The following is an 18,799-nucleotide window of genomic DNA, read 5'->3' as shown; positions in this document are numbered from 1 at the left end:
TAACTGCTAAGTTTTCCTCCTGTTGCCCCTTTGCAACCGTTTACTCTCAGTTTTCCTTTCAGCGCTGAATGACCGCATAGGTCACAGCGCTTGGCCTTCGGCTTAACTCGTTTATTCGGCATTCTATTGTATTCTTTGTACTTTTAACATGGTACAGTCTTATACTGGGACAGTTGTGAAAGAGGCTTGACCCTGGACTAAACGACTTGAGTCTAAACGTAGAGCCCCATTATCTGTAAATCATCGTTGTTAGGTACACACCGAACAAGAAAAAATGTATGGTTACACATACATTTTTACTACACAGAGAAACATTTATGCATTTGAGGTATAGCATCTTTTTATGTTTGCTTGCTCTGGTTTTGTATGGCTTCCGTCAGTATTGTTTTAATATATAGCATGTCGTGTTGTCACCCCTGTGTTTGAGTGTGTCAGTAGGATATCAAGGGAACGGATGAGCGGATTGTGATAAAAATGTGTGAAAACATCCGTTAAGCAACCACTTTACTCGATTAACTTTTAAAGGGACATGGGAGTTTCGGTAGCTTGTCACCATGGAACCCATCCCGTCTGTTATTGCAACTGACGTTTAATCACGGAAAGTGGGACTTTCTGAGCCCTCTTGAAAGAAAATGTAAATGGTGTTGGACTTTTGGGTAACTATGGTATGCAGGGCATTGCGGAATTGTGCTTTCCTTTGAACACTTGTTTCGTCTTAAATATTATTTCGTTATTATATTGTTATGCAGTCTGGTGTCGCATCGATGATGGTCAACGGCATTGTTGCATTGAAGGAGAAATATAGGGTCAAATTTTAGGCATAACCACTATTTTTATAACAGATAATTTTGTTTATTTCAGGTGGCCTTCCAGTTTTATACTTCCGAGTTAAATTCTGGGTCAGCGATCCGGGTAAGCTGACCGAAGAATACACCCGGTATCACGTCTTTCTACAGCTCCGTCGGGATATCCTCGACGGGCGATTGTCCACGCCCGCTTCCAGCGCTGCCCTCCTCGCCTCCTATGCCCTCCAGTGTAAGCCTTGCCCCCTGTTTGGTACTGAGCATAGCTATGCCTCGCCTAAAATTAGCTCACGATATACTTTTCATAATTTTATAGCTATATTATGAAATGTTTTGAGAAAATTCTTGGTTTCCTCTAACTTTATTTATGTTTATTTAATGTACATCCATCAACGTAGCTCTGTGCGTCTCTCTTCTTGTCATTCACTGTGACATACTAGCGTATACACTAAACTAAATATAGAATGTATCTTTCACTTTTTGCTAGGCATGTATGCTTCTGTATTGACCACAATGCACTCGTAACTAATCTCTCTTCACAGAAGGCATTGTGGTTTTTACAATTACATATAAGTTCAAGCATGCACGATATAGATTAAAGAATGGAAAAGCAAAGAAAGAAAAAGGCCAAGAATTCAAGAGCTTAGAGAAATGCAGTTTGTACGGAAAAGATTTCCCCAAAAGAGTTAAGAATGAGATTAACACATACAAGAATCTTTGAGATTGTGATTAATAATGAGCATTTACATGGAGTAACGCGAATCGAGGTATCTCAGAGTCGTACAGATGCCGTCTGAGTAGTAAATAAAAGGGAAATCTCGCAAATGTGTTTATCATTTTTCATCTAATCTGTTCTTGAACTAACTTTTCACAGTATCAGTGGGTAGTCTGCTCCAAAATTAAAGATCTGTTTATGTATTTATTTATTTTTTAGTTTTTGGGCAGTTTTTGAGATTTGAGGCAAGTGAAATATACGCATTTATTAATATGAAACAGGGCGTGAAAAAAGTAGCAGTAATGCGAAAATTATGTGTTCGGAAGAGTCTTCTAGAGTAAGCAATAATAATGCAAATGTGCGATTGTTTTGTGGGTAAAGGATTTTCATACTGAAACTTATGACACTTTTGGAGTGAGGTGATTGAAAAGGGACGAGAGACTAGTTTTGATGAGAAACAAACTTGTTAGAAATGGTAGGGCGCTCCATTGAAGTTAAAATATCCGATAGCACGTTTATGAAAGCAAGAAGAACTTTGAGGGTGCATTTAGGAATAATTGCTATGATCTAAAGAATTTAATCATTTTTCATTTTGGCTTTGTGACGAGTGTATAGAATATTTATCAATTGTATTTTGCTATTGTATGGGAGTACATTTTAGATGGCAAATGCATTTGCATTATGCTTACAGTATGTTGTTGATTCCTTTAATATATATGACAAGTACATAGATAAGTTATGGTTGTGTTAATGGAATATCCTGGATATTAAAGATTATATTCTTTATTCCAGCTGAGCTCGGTGATTACAGTCCAGAAGAGCACGGAAATACCTACCTCTCAGATATGAGACTCGTCCCAAATCAAAATGATGAGATAGAGAAAAAGATTATTGAACTACACAAACTTCATAAGTAAGTCATTGGATTTGTTGTGATCTAGATCCTTCAAAGGGAAGGAGCCACTTGACATGTTGTCTCATGAAGGTCATTTTTACCTCATTTACTTTTTGTTGTTCCATATTCTCAAGTTAGTGTCAAAAAAAGAAAAAGGAAAAGTGTGTAATATAATTATATTGTTCCTGAAATACGGTGTTGTTTATTTTTGTAATTGAACATGTACATTATTTATCCTTTTGTTGTCAATTGTTAAATAATTTTTCAGGATGACATGTGCTAGTCATTATGACAGCAGAATGCATGATTATACTGTAGCTCTGTTTTAAGAATATTGCTTGATTGTTTGCTTTATTTTGCAGAGGACAAAGTCCAGCGGATGCAGAGTTCAATTTCTTAGATCATGCTAAGCGGTTAGATCTCTATGGCGTCGATTTGCATAAAGCAAGGGTAACTTGGTTTTCTTTCTTGCTGTTATTAAAGAATGTGAATAAGGTGATCACTTCGTTTCATGGCACTATAGCTTTTATTTGGTACATTCTTTAACTTTAAGCTTTACATGCTTCATGTGTTCTTCGTTATTCAGAGTGAATTCTGAATATAATTATGCAGTACATGTATTTAGTTTCCTTGAAATCCACCTGACAGTTGTTTTTGTTACTGTGGACTAGAGAGGATCCACATGGGACTTTTTCTTCTATATAATTCGAAAAATTTTACAACTTGGTTGTTCAAATGCTTCAAACAACGGTGTACATTGAAAATAATCCCAATTTATCTATTTTTATTGTACTGGTTCCAGTAGCAGCTCCACATCAGTCAGTATCTACTCATTGCTTTTTTTTTTGTGCGAATACCTAGAACATGTACCCAGGAGCTTAGAGACCTCCTTAAGGGTCTATTAATTAACATTTTTATACTTATAATATTTTGCTACTGTTATATTTGTTAATCTAGGTTATTTATAAACCATTCTTTCTATGCAGTAGCATAAGGACTAATGAACTGAAGAATTTTAGAGCCCGTGAAGGTTCACCGTTTCTGATCTCATTCACTGCTACCCCTGTTCTGAAACAATTGATAAAGGAAGCAACTATTCATACCTACAGGATGCATACATATAATAAATACTTAATGATCATCTTTTTTATTGCAGGATTCAACCAACCGCGAGATACACTTGGGTGTAACTGCGATAGGTCTGGTTGTGCTCCAAAATGGTATCAAAATGAACACCTTTAGCTGGGCAAAAATTGTCAAGATTTCCTTCAAACGGAAACAGTTTTTCATCCAGCTACGAAGAGAATTGGTAAGAAATGATCATGGGATGTTATTTATTTTGTATGAAATAAATGTATCACAGCAGTTAGATATTTTGAGAGGTGATTGGGATCTATGCTCAAAATACAGTATTTGTGTATTGCAGATCATTTAACTGGTGAAGTAGTACTTCAAATGTAAGAGATTCATTCAGCATTTTCATACATGCTTCATTACTAATTATGATATAAAAAGGTGTTGGGCATAATTTTCAAAAGGTAAATGTTAGTTTATCATTGTATACTTGTATATGAATGTTCATTCATTAACTGTCATCAAAAGGAGATAGAGAAATTTTAGTCTGATGGCAGATGTTGGAAGGGTAAGAGGTTAGGTTATCTGAGGTGAAGGGAAGCTGCTACTTTATTTGGTACTGCTATCCTTTCCTTTGCTGGCTCACCTGACTGCACTGTTTTTTCAGTGTTAATGATGTTCCTGTCCTCTAATATTCTTCATGAATTATTGTTTTGTGAATGTTTTCATCCTTTTCCTTCTAAATTTTACCGTGGTATTGATGTTAGTGAAATTTGCACTTCAAGATGCTTGTTCTGACACTACACCAGATTTAGTATCCATGCCTAACAGTGTATCAGTTGTGTGTATATATATATATATATATATATATATATATATATATATATATATATATATATTATATAATTAATATATATATAAATATTATATAATATATATATATATAGAGATATATAATATATATATCATAATATATAATCTATATCTATATATATATATATATATTTCTATAATATATTATATATATATATATATATATACAGGGGGTCCTCGAGTTACGACGTTGATCCGTTCTTAAGATGCGTCGTAACACGATTTTTCAGCGTAAGTCGGAACATTGAAAAATACCACATAATTTAATGTAAATACCTATCAATAACAACGAGAGAACAATTCCTTACCTTTATTAATTTGATTGGCTTGCACACTGGAGAGGAAGCTGCGGTGCTGGAGAGACTGGGGGAGGTTAGTGAAGAGAAAAAGAACCTCCAGAAGTTGCTGGAGATGCTGAGGCAGGTGATTCTTGAGGTGAGGCAGAACATACAATCTTTTCGCCTTCTCCTGAATCACCATAAGGCTGACTGGGATACGCCGTTGATTTTGGTCTTCCAACCAAAGCACCAATAACCTTTCCATTTCAATTATTAGACCACTACGCTGCTTAGTTATCACTGTCGCTTTCATAGGAGCAGATCCTTTCACATGTTCAACGATGCGCTCTATATCTTTGATAATGGTAGCAACGGTCGAACGGCTAAGGCCAAGCGAGCGGCCAATGTTTGTTGGCGTTTCTCCCTTCTCAGATCGCTTTATAATGTCCACTTTAATTTCCATGGTGATGGCCTTTCTTTTCTTCGATGCACTACCATCAGAAGAGTCCGCCTTGCGCTTGGGAGCCATAACAAAGAGCAAAAAGTTACAAAAACGATACAACACCAGGGAGAGAGAGGCAGTGTAAACAACCAAAATGGCATATGGGCGAGGAATGAGCGTAGCGAAGCGACGCCGTCCTCTCCCCCACAAAGCGTATTCTTCCGCCGTGCGCCCGGAACTAGTTCGCGTTTGTTTACGTTGCTTACGACGCTAAACCGCGTAAGACGGAACGACGCAAAATATTATTTTTATATTTTTATGGGGGCGCGTTCGTAACCACGAAACATCGTAAGTCGAGACCAGCGTAACCCGAGGACTTACTGTATATATAGTGTATATAAAAGAATATGTTTGGCCATGGTTATTTCCTTGACAGCCACTGTTGCTTTTGCATAGTCTGTTTGTGCAGATGACTTCCTGTTCATGAACCATACTGCTTTGTTTTTGCTTCCCAATTTGTTCTCTTGTGGTGTTAAGCAATCTTTCAGAAAATCAGTTTGAATTCTGAAGGCGGTATCCAAATCTTCTGACAGTGTATGTTGTCTTCTCAGATGTTACGTTGCACAACTGCTTCACTTTGGTATCAGTGACCTTTTGATTTGAAATGAGACTTAGACTGCAGATAATGGACTTCCTTTGCTTCTCTGTACAAAGAAGGAATTGGAATTTGAGAGGTTAAACCAGTGACTGTCTTCAGCAGAGGGAGGTCTCAAGTCAATCATTGCTTTGCTAATTCAGAGTTCAATTTTTCATCTCTTAGTAAGGCATCAGCAAGAAAAAAACAGTTGCTATTGATAAAATTAAAAATATTGCAAATTACTTAAGTATTTTATGAATTTTCCATATCCGCATATAGCCATCTTTTGTTTTATTCCTGTTCTTGCTACAGAATTAAGTAAAACAGATATTGCAAACACTTACTGGTATGGAGTTCTGTTGCATAGCTGAACCGTAAATTCTGGTTTTACATATTGTCATGCATTATTTTTATCATTACAGGAATGTTTTTTAGCTTTTGTTTTAAGGTTATTAACAAAATGTAAATTTTCTGTATCTCCCATCTTGCGTTCTGCCATACGGAGTATTCTGATCACTTCTATTTTCTTCTGTAGAGGATTTAGATTTGAGAGGATTTTCTTCAGTATGTAACATTTCCCAGTATTTCTGAAAGTGTACAAATATTGATATTTGAATATTTGTTTAATTTTTCATTTCTTTCATAATCAGTTTTTTTGCATATTATCTAAACTTTGCATATTATGGAAACTATGCATTGTGATTTCTCAGAGGTTTTACTGAATGTGAGCCTCATGACTGACTACAGATGATTTGATATTTGGAGAGAGCTGGATGTGGGACCATTTGAGGAGCAAATTGCTCTGGTTTCCAAATGTTCATATTCAGGACTGTTTAGTAGTTTTATGTCAGTTAAAGATGTGAGGTGAACGTTTTTTCTATATTGCATGTTGTTGAAGCCCTTAGAATGTTGTAAATCCCTTGTGTTGAAAAAAGTTTAGATTGACAAAGCAAATATGTACTTCCAAACTCCTCTTTTCATATGACTTAGATTAGAGCCTAGTTTGCTCTATGGCAGTTGATATACAAGTGAGTGTATTATATCTCCATAAGGTTGCCATATTTTGTGAATATTCACTGACATATTTTGCCTTAATTTGATCATTGCAATTCCTAACTCAAACTTGGTTCCCAAATTATATTTGTTATATCCGAATTTATCATTTGATGAATGGTTTGTCTTTTGATGTGGGTTTTCTTCTGTTTGTTCCCTCTTTCTTGGATACATTTTGCAGTTTTTGGGTCCTTTGTAGATTTCATCATCTTGCTTTAGTACGTGACATCATAATCTTTTATTCTTCCTGTCATATTACATTAAATTGAGAGTGCAAATTTTATTATTATTCCATAAGAATGAATGAACTTTGAAACTTATGGGAGAGAAAGAATTCATGTCATGATAGTATGTAGTTATGATGGTATTTTTTAATGAATATTAGCATTTATTAGATTTACATTACCTATTTAGTGTGTTAATATCTATTAGGGTTTATTATCCTGTAAAAAAATTGCTTAATGTCAATGCAGTGTTTATTGTTTAGTTATACATATTATTTGTGGTATTGTACTTTATTACTGAATCCATAGTATTTTATTCTTTGTATATTAGCAATTCTGGTCTTTCATTGTTCTATGTAGGCAGAGCCAACTGACAGTAGTAATGCAGACCCAAGTTCTTTTCTACAAATTGTCAAGAAAAAACTGTATAGGAAGGTAGTAAACGGATTTGTAATGGATGTCCGAAGACTTTCTATTTGCTTTACATCTAATGTGTGCCCAGAGCTTTTACCTGCAGTAGTATATTTGCAGACTAACATTTGGTGTCATAGATTATTTAAACATCATCTGACTGTTCTTGCTAAGGTAGCATCCTCTTTAGGTTTTATTGAGTGAGTCAATGAAGCATTCACAATGAGTGCACTACTCATTATATTTCTTAGCACAGCAAAGTTTAGGTATGTGCCTCAAAAGATTTCCATTGGACAAAAATGCTTTTAAAGGTTTATGGTTGCTAGTATGTTAATAAATTACATACTGTATGTCTTTTTGTCTATTTCTTTCTTCTAAATGATGTCGTCATCCATATTTTTAAGAAAGACTTGACAATCTTTGATCTTGGTTTAGTATTAAAAAATGAATCGTTTTGATTCTTGGAATAGTACTTAGATATGGAGTTCTAGCCATGTTTTTTATGCTATTTTCATTGCCAGATACCTGCTTACTTTGCTATTTGCTGGCTTATTGTTTTCATTGCCGTAATATTTTGCTGTATATTCAGAGAATGGAGGGACATTTATTTCTTCAGTAGTTTATTTTAAATGCTCTAAAGCTTCCATATTATTCAGTATTTTTGTTTGAGAATTCTTTTTATTATATTAGCAGGTGTAAATCTTCTAGTGAGTGCAATTCAGTGTTAATAAATTGGATATTTAGGCATATTTTTATGATGGAGTATGCATGTATTAAAACTAGATATAATGTCTTCCAGTCTCTTCAAGCCTCCATTCTTTAAATAAATTGATGGGCATTTTTACAAAATTCTGAGTTGACATATGTAATGACACTTTTGATTTACAAATTATTTTATGATGCAGTAGGAAATAATTTTAGATGTTAGGTATTGAGATGTCAGTCATTTATCGGAATTCATATACTATTACCAGACATATAATCAGCTAAAACTCTTGGCTTTTTTCTCCTTGCGCAGAATTTGTATGACTTATTTTTACCATTTTACTGTTGCTGACAGTTTCTTTCAAACCTTGGTTTGCATTTTGGCATAATTCGAGAGTACATAGTATGTAATTGAGCAAGGTAGTGTGCCAAACTTACAACAAAATTTTTGATATTTTGTGAATTTTTGGAAGTTTTCTGTACTCATGAGCTATTATACAGAGAATACAAAGAAAGAACCTTTAATTGCAATATATTTTTGTTTTGTTGTCATTTTTATTTTGATTAGAATGCCGAGTATTACATTTAGGTGTTATTTTGTTGTTTAATAAATTTTTTAAGTGTAATATGAGTTTGCTACAAAACAAGAACAGACAGTTACAAAGCTTTTTGTGGGCTTATAATAAAGCAGACTTAGTGTATTTATTAATCATTAACTTGTTTGTGAAACATTCTTTAGTTTAATAGAGTACTAGTGCTACTTTGGTCAGTGTTTCCAAGAGATACAAACTTGATTTTTGTTTATATTGAATTTACAGATTTATTTGAAGGAGTTCTGATTTTTATTAACTTTACATTGTATCTTGTGTTATCCAGTGCTGAAAGTTTACACTAAAAGCATGAATGAATGAAAAATTTTATATTGCATCTAAACTAGTATTTTCCTGATTTAATATACATATATATAAACATAATTGCAAAAGTTCTACTAACTGCACCAAACAATTTGTTAAAGTGTGTGAAACCTTCTTTTGATTCACTTACGGGTATTTTATTTAACACATTATTAGCATATGATGATTGAAAAAGTTTCTTTGCTAGTGGACTTTCATTCTACATTGATGTTGATGAATTTATATCTGTACCATACCTCTCCATACTAATTGTAAAAGAGTTTAAACCTTTGCTTGTCTAGACATTATTTATGTGATGCTCAAAAAGTAAACTAACTATGGGAAGTAATTTGCACTTCAGGAGAATGAGAAATGTTCCTCATTTTGAGTGATCCCCCAAACTTCCTCACCTACCTTTTTAGGCTAATGAGTCATTTTGAAAAATTTTCATGCTTCTGTTTGGTATTTCTTATTTTTCATTTTGTGTTTAGTAATTAAAAGTAATTACTTTTTCTATTGTACTTATGAGATGAACAGGTTTTTTCCTGAGGTCTTTAATTTTAGTTCATTATTATACGCGTACGCTTGTTTTGGCTGTGAACGAGCTTTAAGCCTGAAAGGATGGTTAGCTTCTCATTTGCCTTTCCACTGCAGTAGATATTTTACTTGAATGAGGCAAGTTTATGAAGTCCTCCCTTCACACAATTTGGATGTCTATGAATGCTTGAGGGGAAATTTGAGACAGAATACTAGGTAATAGGAAAAAATACAAATGCACCCTCTTTTCCTTATTTTAGATTGTTCCTCAATCTCTTGTAAGTGCAAATGTTTTCTTCTGTAAATTCTAACTGGTCTTTTCTTTGGATACAGAGGTATTAAGCTCTAGTAAGGGTATCGGTTGAAGTTCAGTTGAAGCTCTTGATGTGCTCGTGGTCATATGGGATTTGATTGTCTTATGTGAATTTTTAGTACTGAATTTTAAAGCTGTAAGTCAGACAGACTGAGTGTTATTCTGACTTTATACTGTGGGACAAGGTTTATGTACGTCTATAACATAAATATAGAATTCTGTTTCTAGCAATAAAGCACCTCATAATACTTTAGTTATTTCAAAAGATATTTTTGTCTTTCCTGCTGTTACAGATAAATAGTATTTCAGTGATTTTAAACCATCATTATGTTGTTTTTACTAGTTTATAGAAGTTTGTTCCCCTGGTCTTCAAGTTGCTGTCCGTATAAATTAAATAATAAAAAGTTTCTCAGACTGCAATTAGTCATTTTGTATGTGGTCATGACGGAATGTACCTCATAATTTGACTGTCACTTGAACTCATTAAGCAGCAATTCCTTTGGGCAGCATTTTATATACCCTTGATTAATTAAAACTTAAGTACATTTTTGTTCAGGATAAGAAGATTCAACAGTTGAGTTATTCATTTGCTACTTTTGTTATAAGCTTTTTGGAAAAAGTAATTATTTGGTCTTTGCATACTTACAGTAGTCTACTTGGCTACAAACAAAAAGGGCAACATTTGATACACATGTCTGAGCAAATAGAATTAAGAATGACCTCTAGAAACTTAACCAAACCTGTGTATAAGTAAGGGAGCTGTGATGTTTCCTTAGTCATCTTTGTATGCTGGTTTTAGTTTAGGTGTTTCTCCAGATGATACAAAGTGCATCAGCTGGAAATTTATAAATAAATTTTTTCATTCACAGTCTGAGAATTATGACAGTGTGCTTGGCTTCAATCTTGGATCGTATAGGGCGTGTAAGTGCCTATGGAAGTCATGTGTTGAGCATCACACATTTTTCCGTCTTCATACACCTAGAACTCCTGCTAGAAAGTAAGTTAATGCCATTTTAAGTATAATTTTAGACTTTTTTTAGAAGTTCCAGTTTTTTTGCATTGTTGAATGGTTATACAGTATATAAACAAGTCATGGTGAACCTTGAGGTTTTTAACTTTTAAAAAATTTTGTCGCAGATGCATTGACAAATACATAACTCCTAAGAGTGCTTTTTCCTTAATTGTAGCTGTTCCCTATTGCCAATGACCCTGATGCATCATATGTGATGGAGTGAACGACATTTTATAATTTTGTAGTGGATTCTTTATACTATCACTGAATAGTTGAGAAAAATGAAGCATGTTAATTTTGTTAATTCTAGTTTGGGTATTTTTCTATTGTTAACATTTATGTAATTACCACTTGAAGATCTGGTACATTTGGAGATTCTTCTGGTAATTTAGAATTATACAGGGTGTCCATAAAGTCTTTCCGAGATTTCAGACCTTCATTACACACAAACCATGTTAGGTAGAGGTATAAGGTTTTCTTCAATTTCAACAACAATGACTAGTTTGTTTAAATTGCTAATAAATTTCAACATGTGCCCCTTTTGTTGGCCGGAGTACATCTAAGCTAAATTCTATCTCACGCCAGTATTCTCCAACATCTCCATACATAGTTACCGTTGCTAGAGCTGCTGTTATCCTTGCTTTTGAGGTCTCAACATTAGATAGTGGTGTATACTGTACACTTTATGCTTGATATAACCCCATAAGAAAAAATCAAGAGGGGTAATGTCTGGTGAACATGGTGGCCATTATGTTGGGCCATCTCTCCCAATCCAGCGGTTGGGGAAGGTTGCACCCAGAAAGTTACGAACAACCAAACCCCAGTGTGGAGGCACCCCATCTTGCTGAAACAGTACCGTTGGGTGAAACTCTTCTAATTGAGGTGCAGCATAGTGCTCCATCCTGTCCAGATAAACAATTGCTGTTATGGTGGATTCAGCAAAGAAGAAAGGTTCAATAACCCTGTCGGGCATTAGATCACACCAAACATTCACTTTTGGGCTGTCTTGTTCATGTTCAGTCGCAACATGTGGGTGTTCTGATCCCCAAATGCGTATGTCATGCATATTAACCTTGCCACATGTATGAAAGGTAGCTTCATCAGAAAAAACGACATGCTTAAGTTAATCGTCTTTGTCAATGCAACTAAGAATCTCTAGCAAATGTTTCATGTTGGGGTCTGTCATTTCTCTTTAATTCTTGAACCAGTTGCTCTTTAATTCTTGAACCAGTTGAACCTTGTATGCATGCAGGTGTAGGCATTTGTGCAATACTTTATGCACTGTGCTTCAAGGTATCCATAGTTCGATTGAAGTACGAAGAACCGATTTTCTAGGACTGCGCTGGAAGGTGTCGCACACAGCAACAATGGGTGCATCATTCACACTGGGTCTGCTGCTTCTCTTATGGTCTTCAACACTTCCAGTCTCTGTGAATTTTTTATACCAGTCTTTAATGCTTTTAACATCTGGATTTCAGTACTAATTTCTGAACTTGGGTTGAACTGCAACAGGTGATTTTGTTTTGTGGTACCATAACACACACTGGGCTTTCTCCTGCAGTGACACCATTTCTGCTATTCTTTACTCAGCTGGTGGATAGAGTGATCACAGTGGCATCTGTAGGCAAACAGAAAAACTTTAGTAATTGCTCAACAGAATGTGAAAGTTGTATAGTCATATCCACAATAATTTTAAAGTTATTAATTTTATTAATCTGGGAATGACTTTATGGACACCCTGTATATGAAAAGTTGATTATGTAATGTCCAGTTCTGTCTAGAATTCAAGATGCATTCAAGATAATTTTCTAAATTTTCAACATGTCATGAGCATGCCAATTGATGAACCATGTACAGTGGATTAAGTTTGAGTTTTACCATTTTGTCCATAGTTTGCAGTTCTTGGTTACAGGCAGGTATGCCATACAGTCTGGGCTCTCAAATTCTGTATCAGCTTCCTTTGTCTTCACAACCAAGTCACCTCAAAACACACTGACCCAATTTTTCACCTGTGCTGACCTTGATGTATACAAAGTACATTTTTCACCCATATCATCTTACTAAACATAATATGTGTAGTATCTGCTAGTTATTTCTCAAGTAAAGAGTTGATTGCATATATACCAATAATTGATTCGTTAGATTCAATATTTCTCTTTTCTGAGGGTCACCTCCTCTCTCATCTTAGTTATTTTTTCACAGGACTTCTAGATACTTGTATGAATCAGTCACTTCCCTTTTTAACTTTTATCCATATGAGTGTTCATCTTTTTCACTTCCAATTATTATATGTAGCTTAAATCTTACTAATACGTATTCACTTCCAACTTTTCCCTTTATCATTATATTCATGCACATTCACTAACCTGTACAGCTTGTATTCACTGAAACCAATTAAGAGTGCATCATTGGGAAATATCAGTTGGTTCCACCCCATTTATAACCTTTTATATTTGCTCACAAGCTTCCGCTGACATCTTATGTCATTATTAATTACTTCACAATAAAAGTGATGAGACAAAACACTTCATTGTATGAGACACTTATACCAAATAATAATACAAGATTTACTTTCATCAACATGGAAACTTGTAATATTTTCTCAGTAAATTTATACTTGGAATTACATCCTACACCACCAACACTTCTACATTGTACATATATACATATATATTCTGTGTATATTTCAATTCTGTTATCAAGCTTTTCTTTAGTGTTTGTGGCCACAGATCCAAGAAAATCTTGATAGCAGAAATGAAATATGTACAGTGCAGAAGTTTTGATGGTGTAGGGCAGTGATTCCCAAACTTGACCATACCAAGGACCCCTGATATGAGGAATCCCAGCCAAGGATCCCATCCAATCAGTTATCATTACCATATCGGGATACCCAGTACAACGTAGTACATTTATTATTTGCATATTTCTGAACAAAGTAAGTATAAATATATATATAAATTATTTTCAATATTTTTTATTGCATTAAATTCAATACAAAATAAAATTGGTGAAAAAAGCCACAAATTTTGGGGTTTAAAAAAATAATTTTTTTATTGTGTTGTGGACCCCCAAGGACCTTCTCTTGGAGCCCCCATGGGTCTGCGGACCCCAGTTTGGGGACCACTGGTGTAGGTATAATTCTGAGTAAATTTACTGTGAAAAATTAAAAATTTTCATGATGATGAAAGTAAACCATGTATTATTGTTTAGTACAAGAGTCCCAAACAATGAAGTGTTATGTCTCATCACTCATGCGCTTGTTTTGGAAGATTGATTAGCAATGAAATGAGTTGTATTTTGAAGTTTGTGGTAAGATAAACAAGGTTATAAATGGAGTGGGATCAACTGATGTTTGCAAGTGATACAATGTTAAATGGTGACAGTAAACAGAAGCTGTTAAGGTTGGTGAATGTGTATGAATGAAAGGGTAAAAGGAAAAGTTGAAAGTAAATACGTACTAGCAGCACTTCAGCTACATATAGTAATTGGCAGCAAAGAAGGTGAATAGTGGATAAAAATGGAAGTGGCTGATTCATAAGTGTAATTAGAAGTTATGTATCAAAAGTCGCATTATGATGAGAGAGTTGGTGGCCCCAAGAATAGTTAAAGCAACATTTTGTTTCTTTATTTTAGATTTCTTTCATAATTGTTAGATAACAAACAATTTGCCCACAACTCATCTTCTTTGTCTAAAATATACTGCTCGTAGTCTAATCATCTTTCTTTTATACGCCTTACATTTTTTAATTAAAGCTTTGCCAACTTTTTCAGGTATACCAACAAAGATACTTTGAACACAGCAAATTCCCTGTTTACTCTTACCACTTTTGTATTTGTAACCCTGGCTTTTATTTTATCTATCTTCTTTATTTCTGTCCATTTCTTTCTTCTCAAAAACCACTCTCTGTACCTTTCCTCTCACAATAAGACATCTTTCTACTCTTACTTTTACTTTAATTAGATATATCTAGCTACTGCAGCTTCCCTGAGTGCTACTATCAACTTTTACTGACACACAATACACTCTAAGAAACTAGAAACCCTTTTATTAATGATTCCCTTCCCCATGTATGGTTTTGAAGTTTCTGTTTTTAAAACTATTAACTGCATGTACGCACGTACGTACAAATAATCAAGTGCTTTTCATAACAAATTTCCACCAGAAACTGTATTATCAGTCTAGACAGACCAAACCCACATCTACTTTGATAATTTGATCAATACTGTATTGTGATTCAAAAACCCAGCTCAGCCAGTCTTTCCCATCCTCAAAGCTTTGTTTCTTGCCTGGATCGTATGTGTTGACCATCACAATTTTTCTTCTGATGCATTCAGTTCCAGTCTTTCTATCCTTATGCTGCACTATGATGGTTTTACCCTTTTACTTACTGTACAGTCTGCCTAGTGCAGCAAGAGCTATACCTTCCTTGTCATACAATTTTCATCTCACTCTGAGCACCCTATCACTCTAGCATAGTGTTACCCTAACATCCAGCTGTCAATATAAACCTGACAACTGTTGTACAATAAATCTGTGCTGCATCCATTTCACCTGCATTGAAAGTGAGAATTATTACTTGCTCTTATTTCAAGAGTACAGACTGTGATGTGTGCATGTAAAGGGGTAACAAATGAGAAACAGTTACACCTGAAACAATTGCTTGAATGTGAAAAGAAGTTCAACATACAGCTGAATGTTTCCTACATAAATAGGATATCAGTATGTGGTGTTGTAATTCAAGGTGGTAAATGCAAACCAACAGATAAGATTTAAATCTAGTTCTGTGAGAGCAACATACTGGAACAACATGATATAAGGGGAACATTATTCGTAGTTAAGAAGGGACGTCTGCACAAACTATCACATTTAAATTCCTAAACATGGAATTGTGGATTCATGCTGTGAATAGATAATAGTTTGACTTAAGAAGTTTGTAAATACTGGCATCAAACTCAGATGGAAGAGGTGACAAAGAGAACAGTAAGTCTGATTATTTAGGTGGAACTGTGCTTGAATGAGACCAAGTCTTGTCCAAGTGTAATGTGAGTGAGAGAATGGGGATGCCTCACCCACCGATTAACTACTACCATGAGGAATTTTGGAATTCTGAGCATTATCTACTGCCAAGACTGGGCCAATGACTCTTGTCAAACAAAATTTTGTACTTCATTTCTGGAAGTTACAATCTGAGTTTCAAAATCTCATTACATATAGTATTTAATGCTACTTATATACTAGCTTCATTAGATGTGTCTCTAATAATTCTAAAGAATTAGACTTTTTTTGTTAAAATAGATAGACTAAACATCCTTGTGCCATAGAAAAATTCGCTACTTGTACTCTTTAGTTGAGTTATAGTAATATGCACTTTGTTTTATTTTTCACAGATTCATTCTACAATTGTACTGTATTCGTTTTACTTTATTTGTTTTTCAGAAATATGTTGACCCTTGGTAGTAAATTTCGCTATAGTGGTCGAACAGAATTTCAGACACTGGAGGAATGTAAGAGGCGAGCAAGAGTTGAACGTTCCTTTGTTAGGTGAGTGGTGTCAGCTGTATCTTGGAGGAAGGATTCATTCATGTTTTTTTAGTTGTGCATTTTATAGTCGAACCTTTATGTGAATTTAAGGAACAGAATTTTGTTGTGAATGAGTGCTGTGCTTCATTGTTGTACATAAGTTCCTTTAGTATGTGTTTAAAACAGATTCACAGTTGTTGATAGTTTAGAGCACAAGTTGTGTGAAAATTTAGGATGCCATGGTTGCTGTGCAGCCTGTATTGTAAAGAAAAACCTTACAGTTTTAATTTTTTTTTTTTTGCAGCTTTATTTTTCTTATTCCCTATTATTGCCAGGTCACCATCAAAGAGATTTGCTCGTCAGACAGTCCCAACTCCCAGTGATTTAGGGCGTAAAGCACGATCAGGTTCAGGCTCTTCCATACGACCTCGGACCGACTCATCAGGTTATAAAGTAACTTCATTGCAAGGTGCTAAAACTCCGAAAATGGCTTGGGGGGAAGCCCAAACTCCTGAAGAGTGAGTCTTGTTGGAATTTTTACTTGTTGTATTATTAAGCCAACACTTTAATTTAGCAGGTGTCATATTTATATATATTTTGTGGTAGAAGTAGGGAATTCTTTGTAAGAAATTCCTTGTCTTGTAGAGTGTGAAAATGTTATTTAGCAGAAAAGTTGTTATTTGTTTTCAGGCTTGTTTTGTCTCTCCCTGTAATGCATGGAAAACTGAAATCAAAGCAACAAAACATTGTTACAAAACTTTATTGTAACGCATGGTGAAGTTTTAGTTCTTAGAAATAACATACCAGTTACTCTTATTTTTTGTTAGTTCTTGATATGTTTACCAATTATTTTTGTTGATTAGGTCAATTGTTTTTGTGTCTAACTGATCATAAAAATGTGAAAATAAAGTTTTGGATTAGTTGTTACTTTGTTCGTACAGCCTACCAATTTGTAAAGCAAACCGAATCCGTACACATTCTAATAATTTCTTATTATTCTATTATTTTTGAGTTCTCATCTGTGTACCTCACCTAATTTGAGGTATACAACCAAGATGTCATGGCTTCAAAACTATATACCTCCGTGGTTAATTTTCCCTATTTCATTTTCTTCAAAATTTGTTCAGCGTGTTATTTATTTATTAATTAAAATTCATAACATTTCTTTATGCTGCATTAAGATTTTGGAATGGAATTTTATCTTATGTTAAGTCAGTTAGGATGAGCAACCAAAAACTGTACCTTCAAATATCCCATGTTTAACAGAGAAGCTAGACAGTAGAAAGCTGTACATACAGGCTGTGGCTCTAACATCAATAAAAGTTGAAAACATGCTTAATGAGAGTTAGAAGGTCACTGTATTAATAGGAATCGGAGGATAGAAGAGAATTGGTTGTAATGAGGGAATCCAGTTCCAACCAAACAATTCAATGCACATAGTTTTGATATAAGATGTCATGAACATTCCTAATTTCCCAAGAATGGCAGTCATAGCAGTACATCACAAATGTATAGCCTCGCAACTATTATTCAAGTAATGTTTTCAATTATAGCGACTCATATATATGGATGTTATCAACCAGACAAATTATAGAACATTGTATTTCAGTAAAGCCTTCCAGTCCAACAATGCTATTACATAACTAAGGGGAGCACTATGTAATTTTATAAAGACAATTGTGGGTCATGAATGGTACCTGTATGAAAGTAAAGGATGACATAATTCCAGATGTGCCATCTTATCCGTTATGGTAAATATGGAGTTTACCCAATTCTTTCTGTTCCACAAAAATTCTAGACATTGGGATCAATGCACCTTACCCTCACCTATATCATAATATGGTTGAGATTATTCTTGCATGATGATGAACGCTCATCCTCTGACTGTTCCATTGCATACCATCTGTTGCTTTTTTATTTAAAAGCCTTTTCTAGTATGCATACAGTTATTTCTGTAATTTCTGTCAAAGTTACTGGTACAGTATGTATGTTTACAGAAACATTGAGAGTACTCCTTTACTACTGTAATGGAAAAGTAACTTTTTATGCATTGTATTATTACATACTTTCAAATTTAGAGTCTAGGGAGTGTTGAACGATTTTAGTTGTGAGATAAAAAGAAATCATTGTGGAAGGTTTAATCTTTAGTATTTTTATTAGCCTTATTCTTAGATATCATTTGGAGGTTCAGAAATAGCTATAGTATGTCGTTCCATAAAAATTTTAAAGAAAGATAGAAAATTATAGAATATTTTTGTCGAGTGTAAATTGAAAAGTCTTTTGTAAAAACAAAAATCTATACTTAGAAACTACTAGAAAGAACAGAATCCAATAAGAAATTAGTTTTTATCAAGTGTACAGACTGCCCTTGCATATACACAAGTAGCATAATGTAGTAAAATGTTGTTATTAA

At 34.3% G+C, this 18,799-nt stretch overlaps 1 protein-coding gene across 7 annotated transcripts in view; it reads left to right on the top strand.

Annotated features, from left to right (window-relative positions):
* Positions 1 to 18,799, top strand: part of LOC135219392 (tyrosine-protein phosphatase non-receptor type 4-like) — a 523,112-nt gene that overhangs the window by 276,532 nt on the left and 227,781 nt on the right. For 5 of the 7 annotated variants that reach the window (XM_064256132.1, XM_064256131.1, XM_064256135.1 and 2 more), the window contains 8 exons: positions 862 to 1,035; positions 2,311 to 2,431; positions 2,776 to 2,863; positions 3,570 to 3,722; positions 7,355 to 7,429; positions 10,723 to 10,850; positions 16,303 to 16,407; positions 16,722 to 16,904. In XM_064256132.1, coding sequence (XP_064112202.1) covers positions 862 to 1,035; positions 2,311 to 2,431; positions 2,776 to 2,863; positions 3,570 to 3,722; positions 7,355 to 7,429; positions 10,723 to 10,850; positions 16,303 to 16,407; positions 16,722 to 16,904 — 1,027 coding nt within the window. The remainder of the gene's footprint in view (positions 1 to 861; positions 1,036 to 2,310; positions 2,432 to 2,775; positions 2,864 to 3,569; positions 3,723 to 7,354; positions 7,430 to 10,722; positions 10,851 to 16,302; positions 16,408 to 16,721; positions 16,905 to 18,799) is intronic. The other 2 variants (XM_064256134.1, XM_064256133.1) reach the window with 2 other exon arrangements.

This window comes from Macrobrachium nipponense, chromosome 1 (genome assembly GCF_015104395.2).
Source record: "Macrobrachium nipponense isolate FS-2020 chromosome 1, ASM1510439v2, whole genome shotgun sequence".
In the NCBI taxonomy this organism is placed as follows: Eukaryota; Metazoa; Arthropoda; class Malacostraca; order Decapoda; family Palaemonidae; genus Macrobrachium; species Macrobrachium nipponense.
This window is presented reverse-complemented; position numbering and strand designations above follow the sequence as displayed.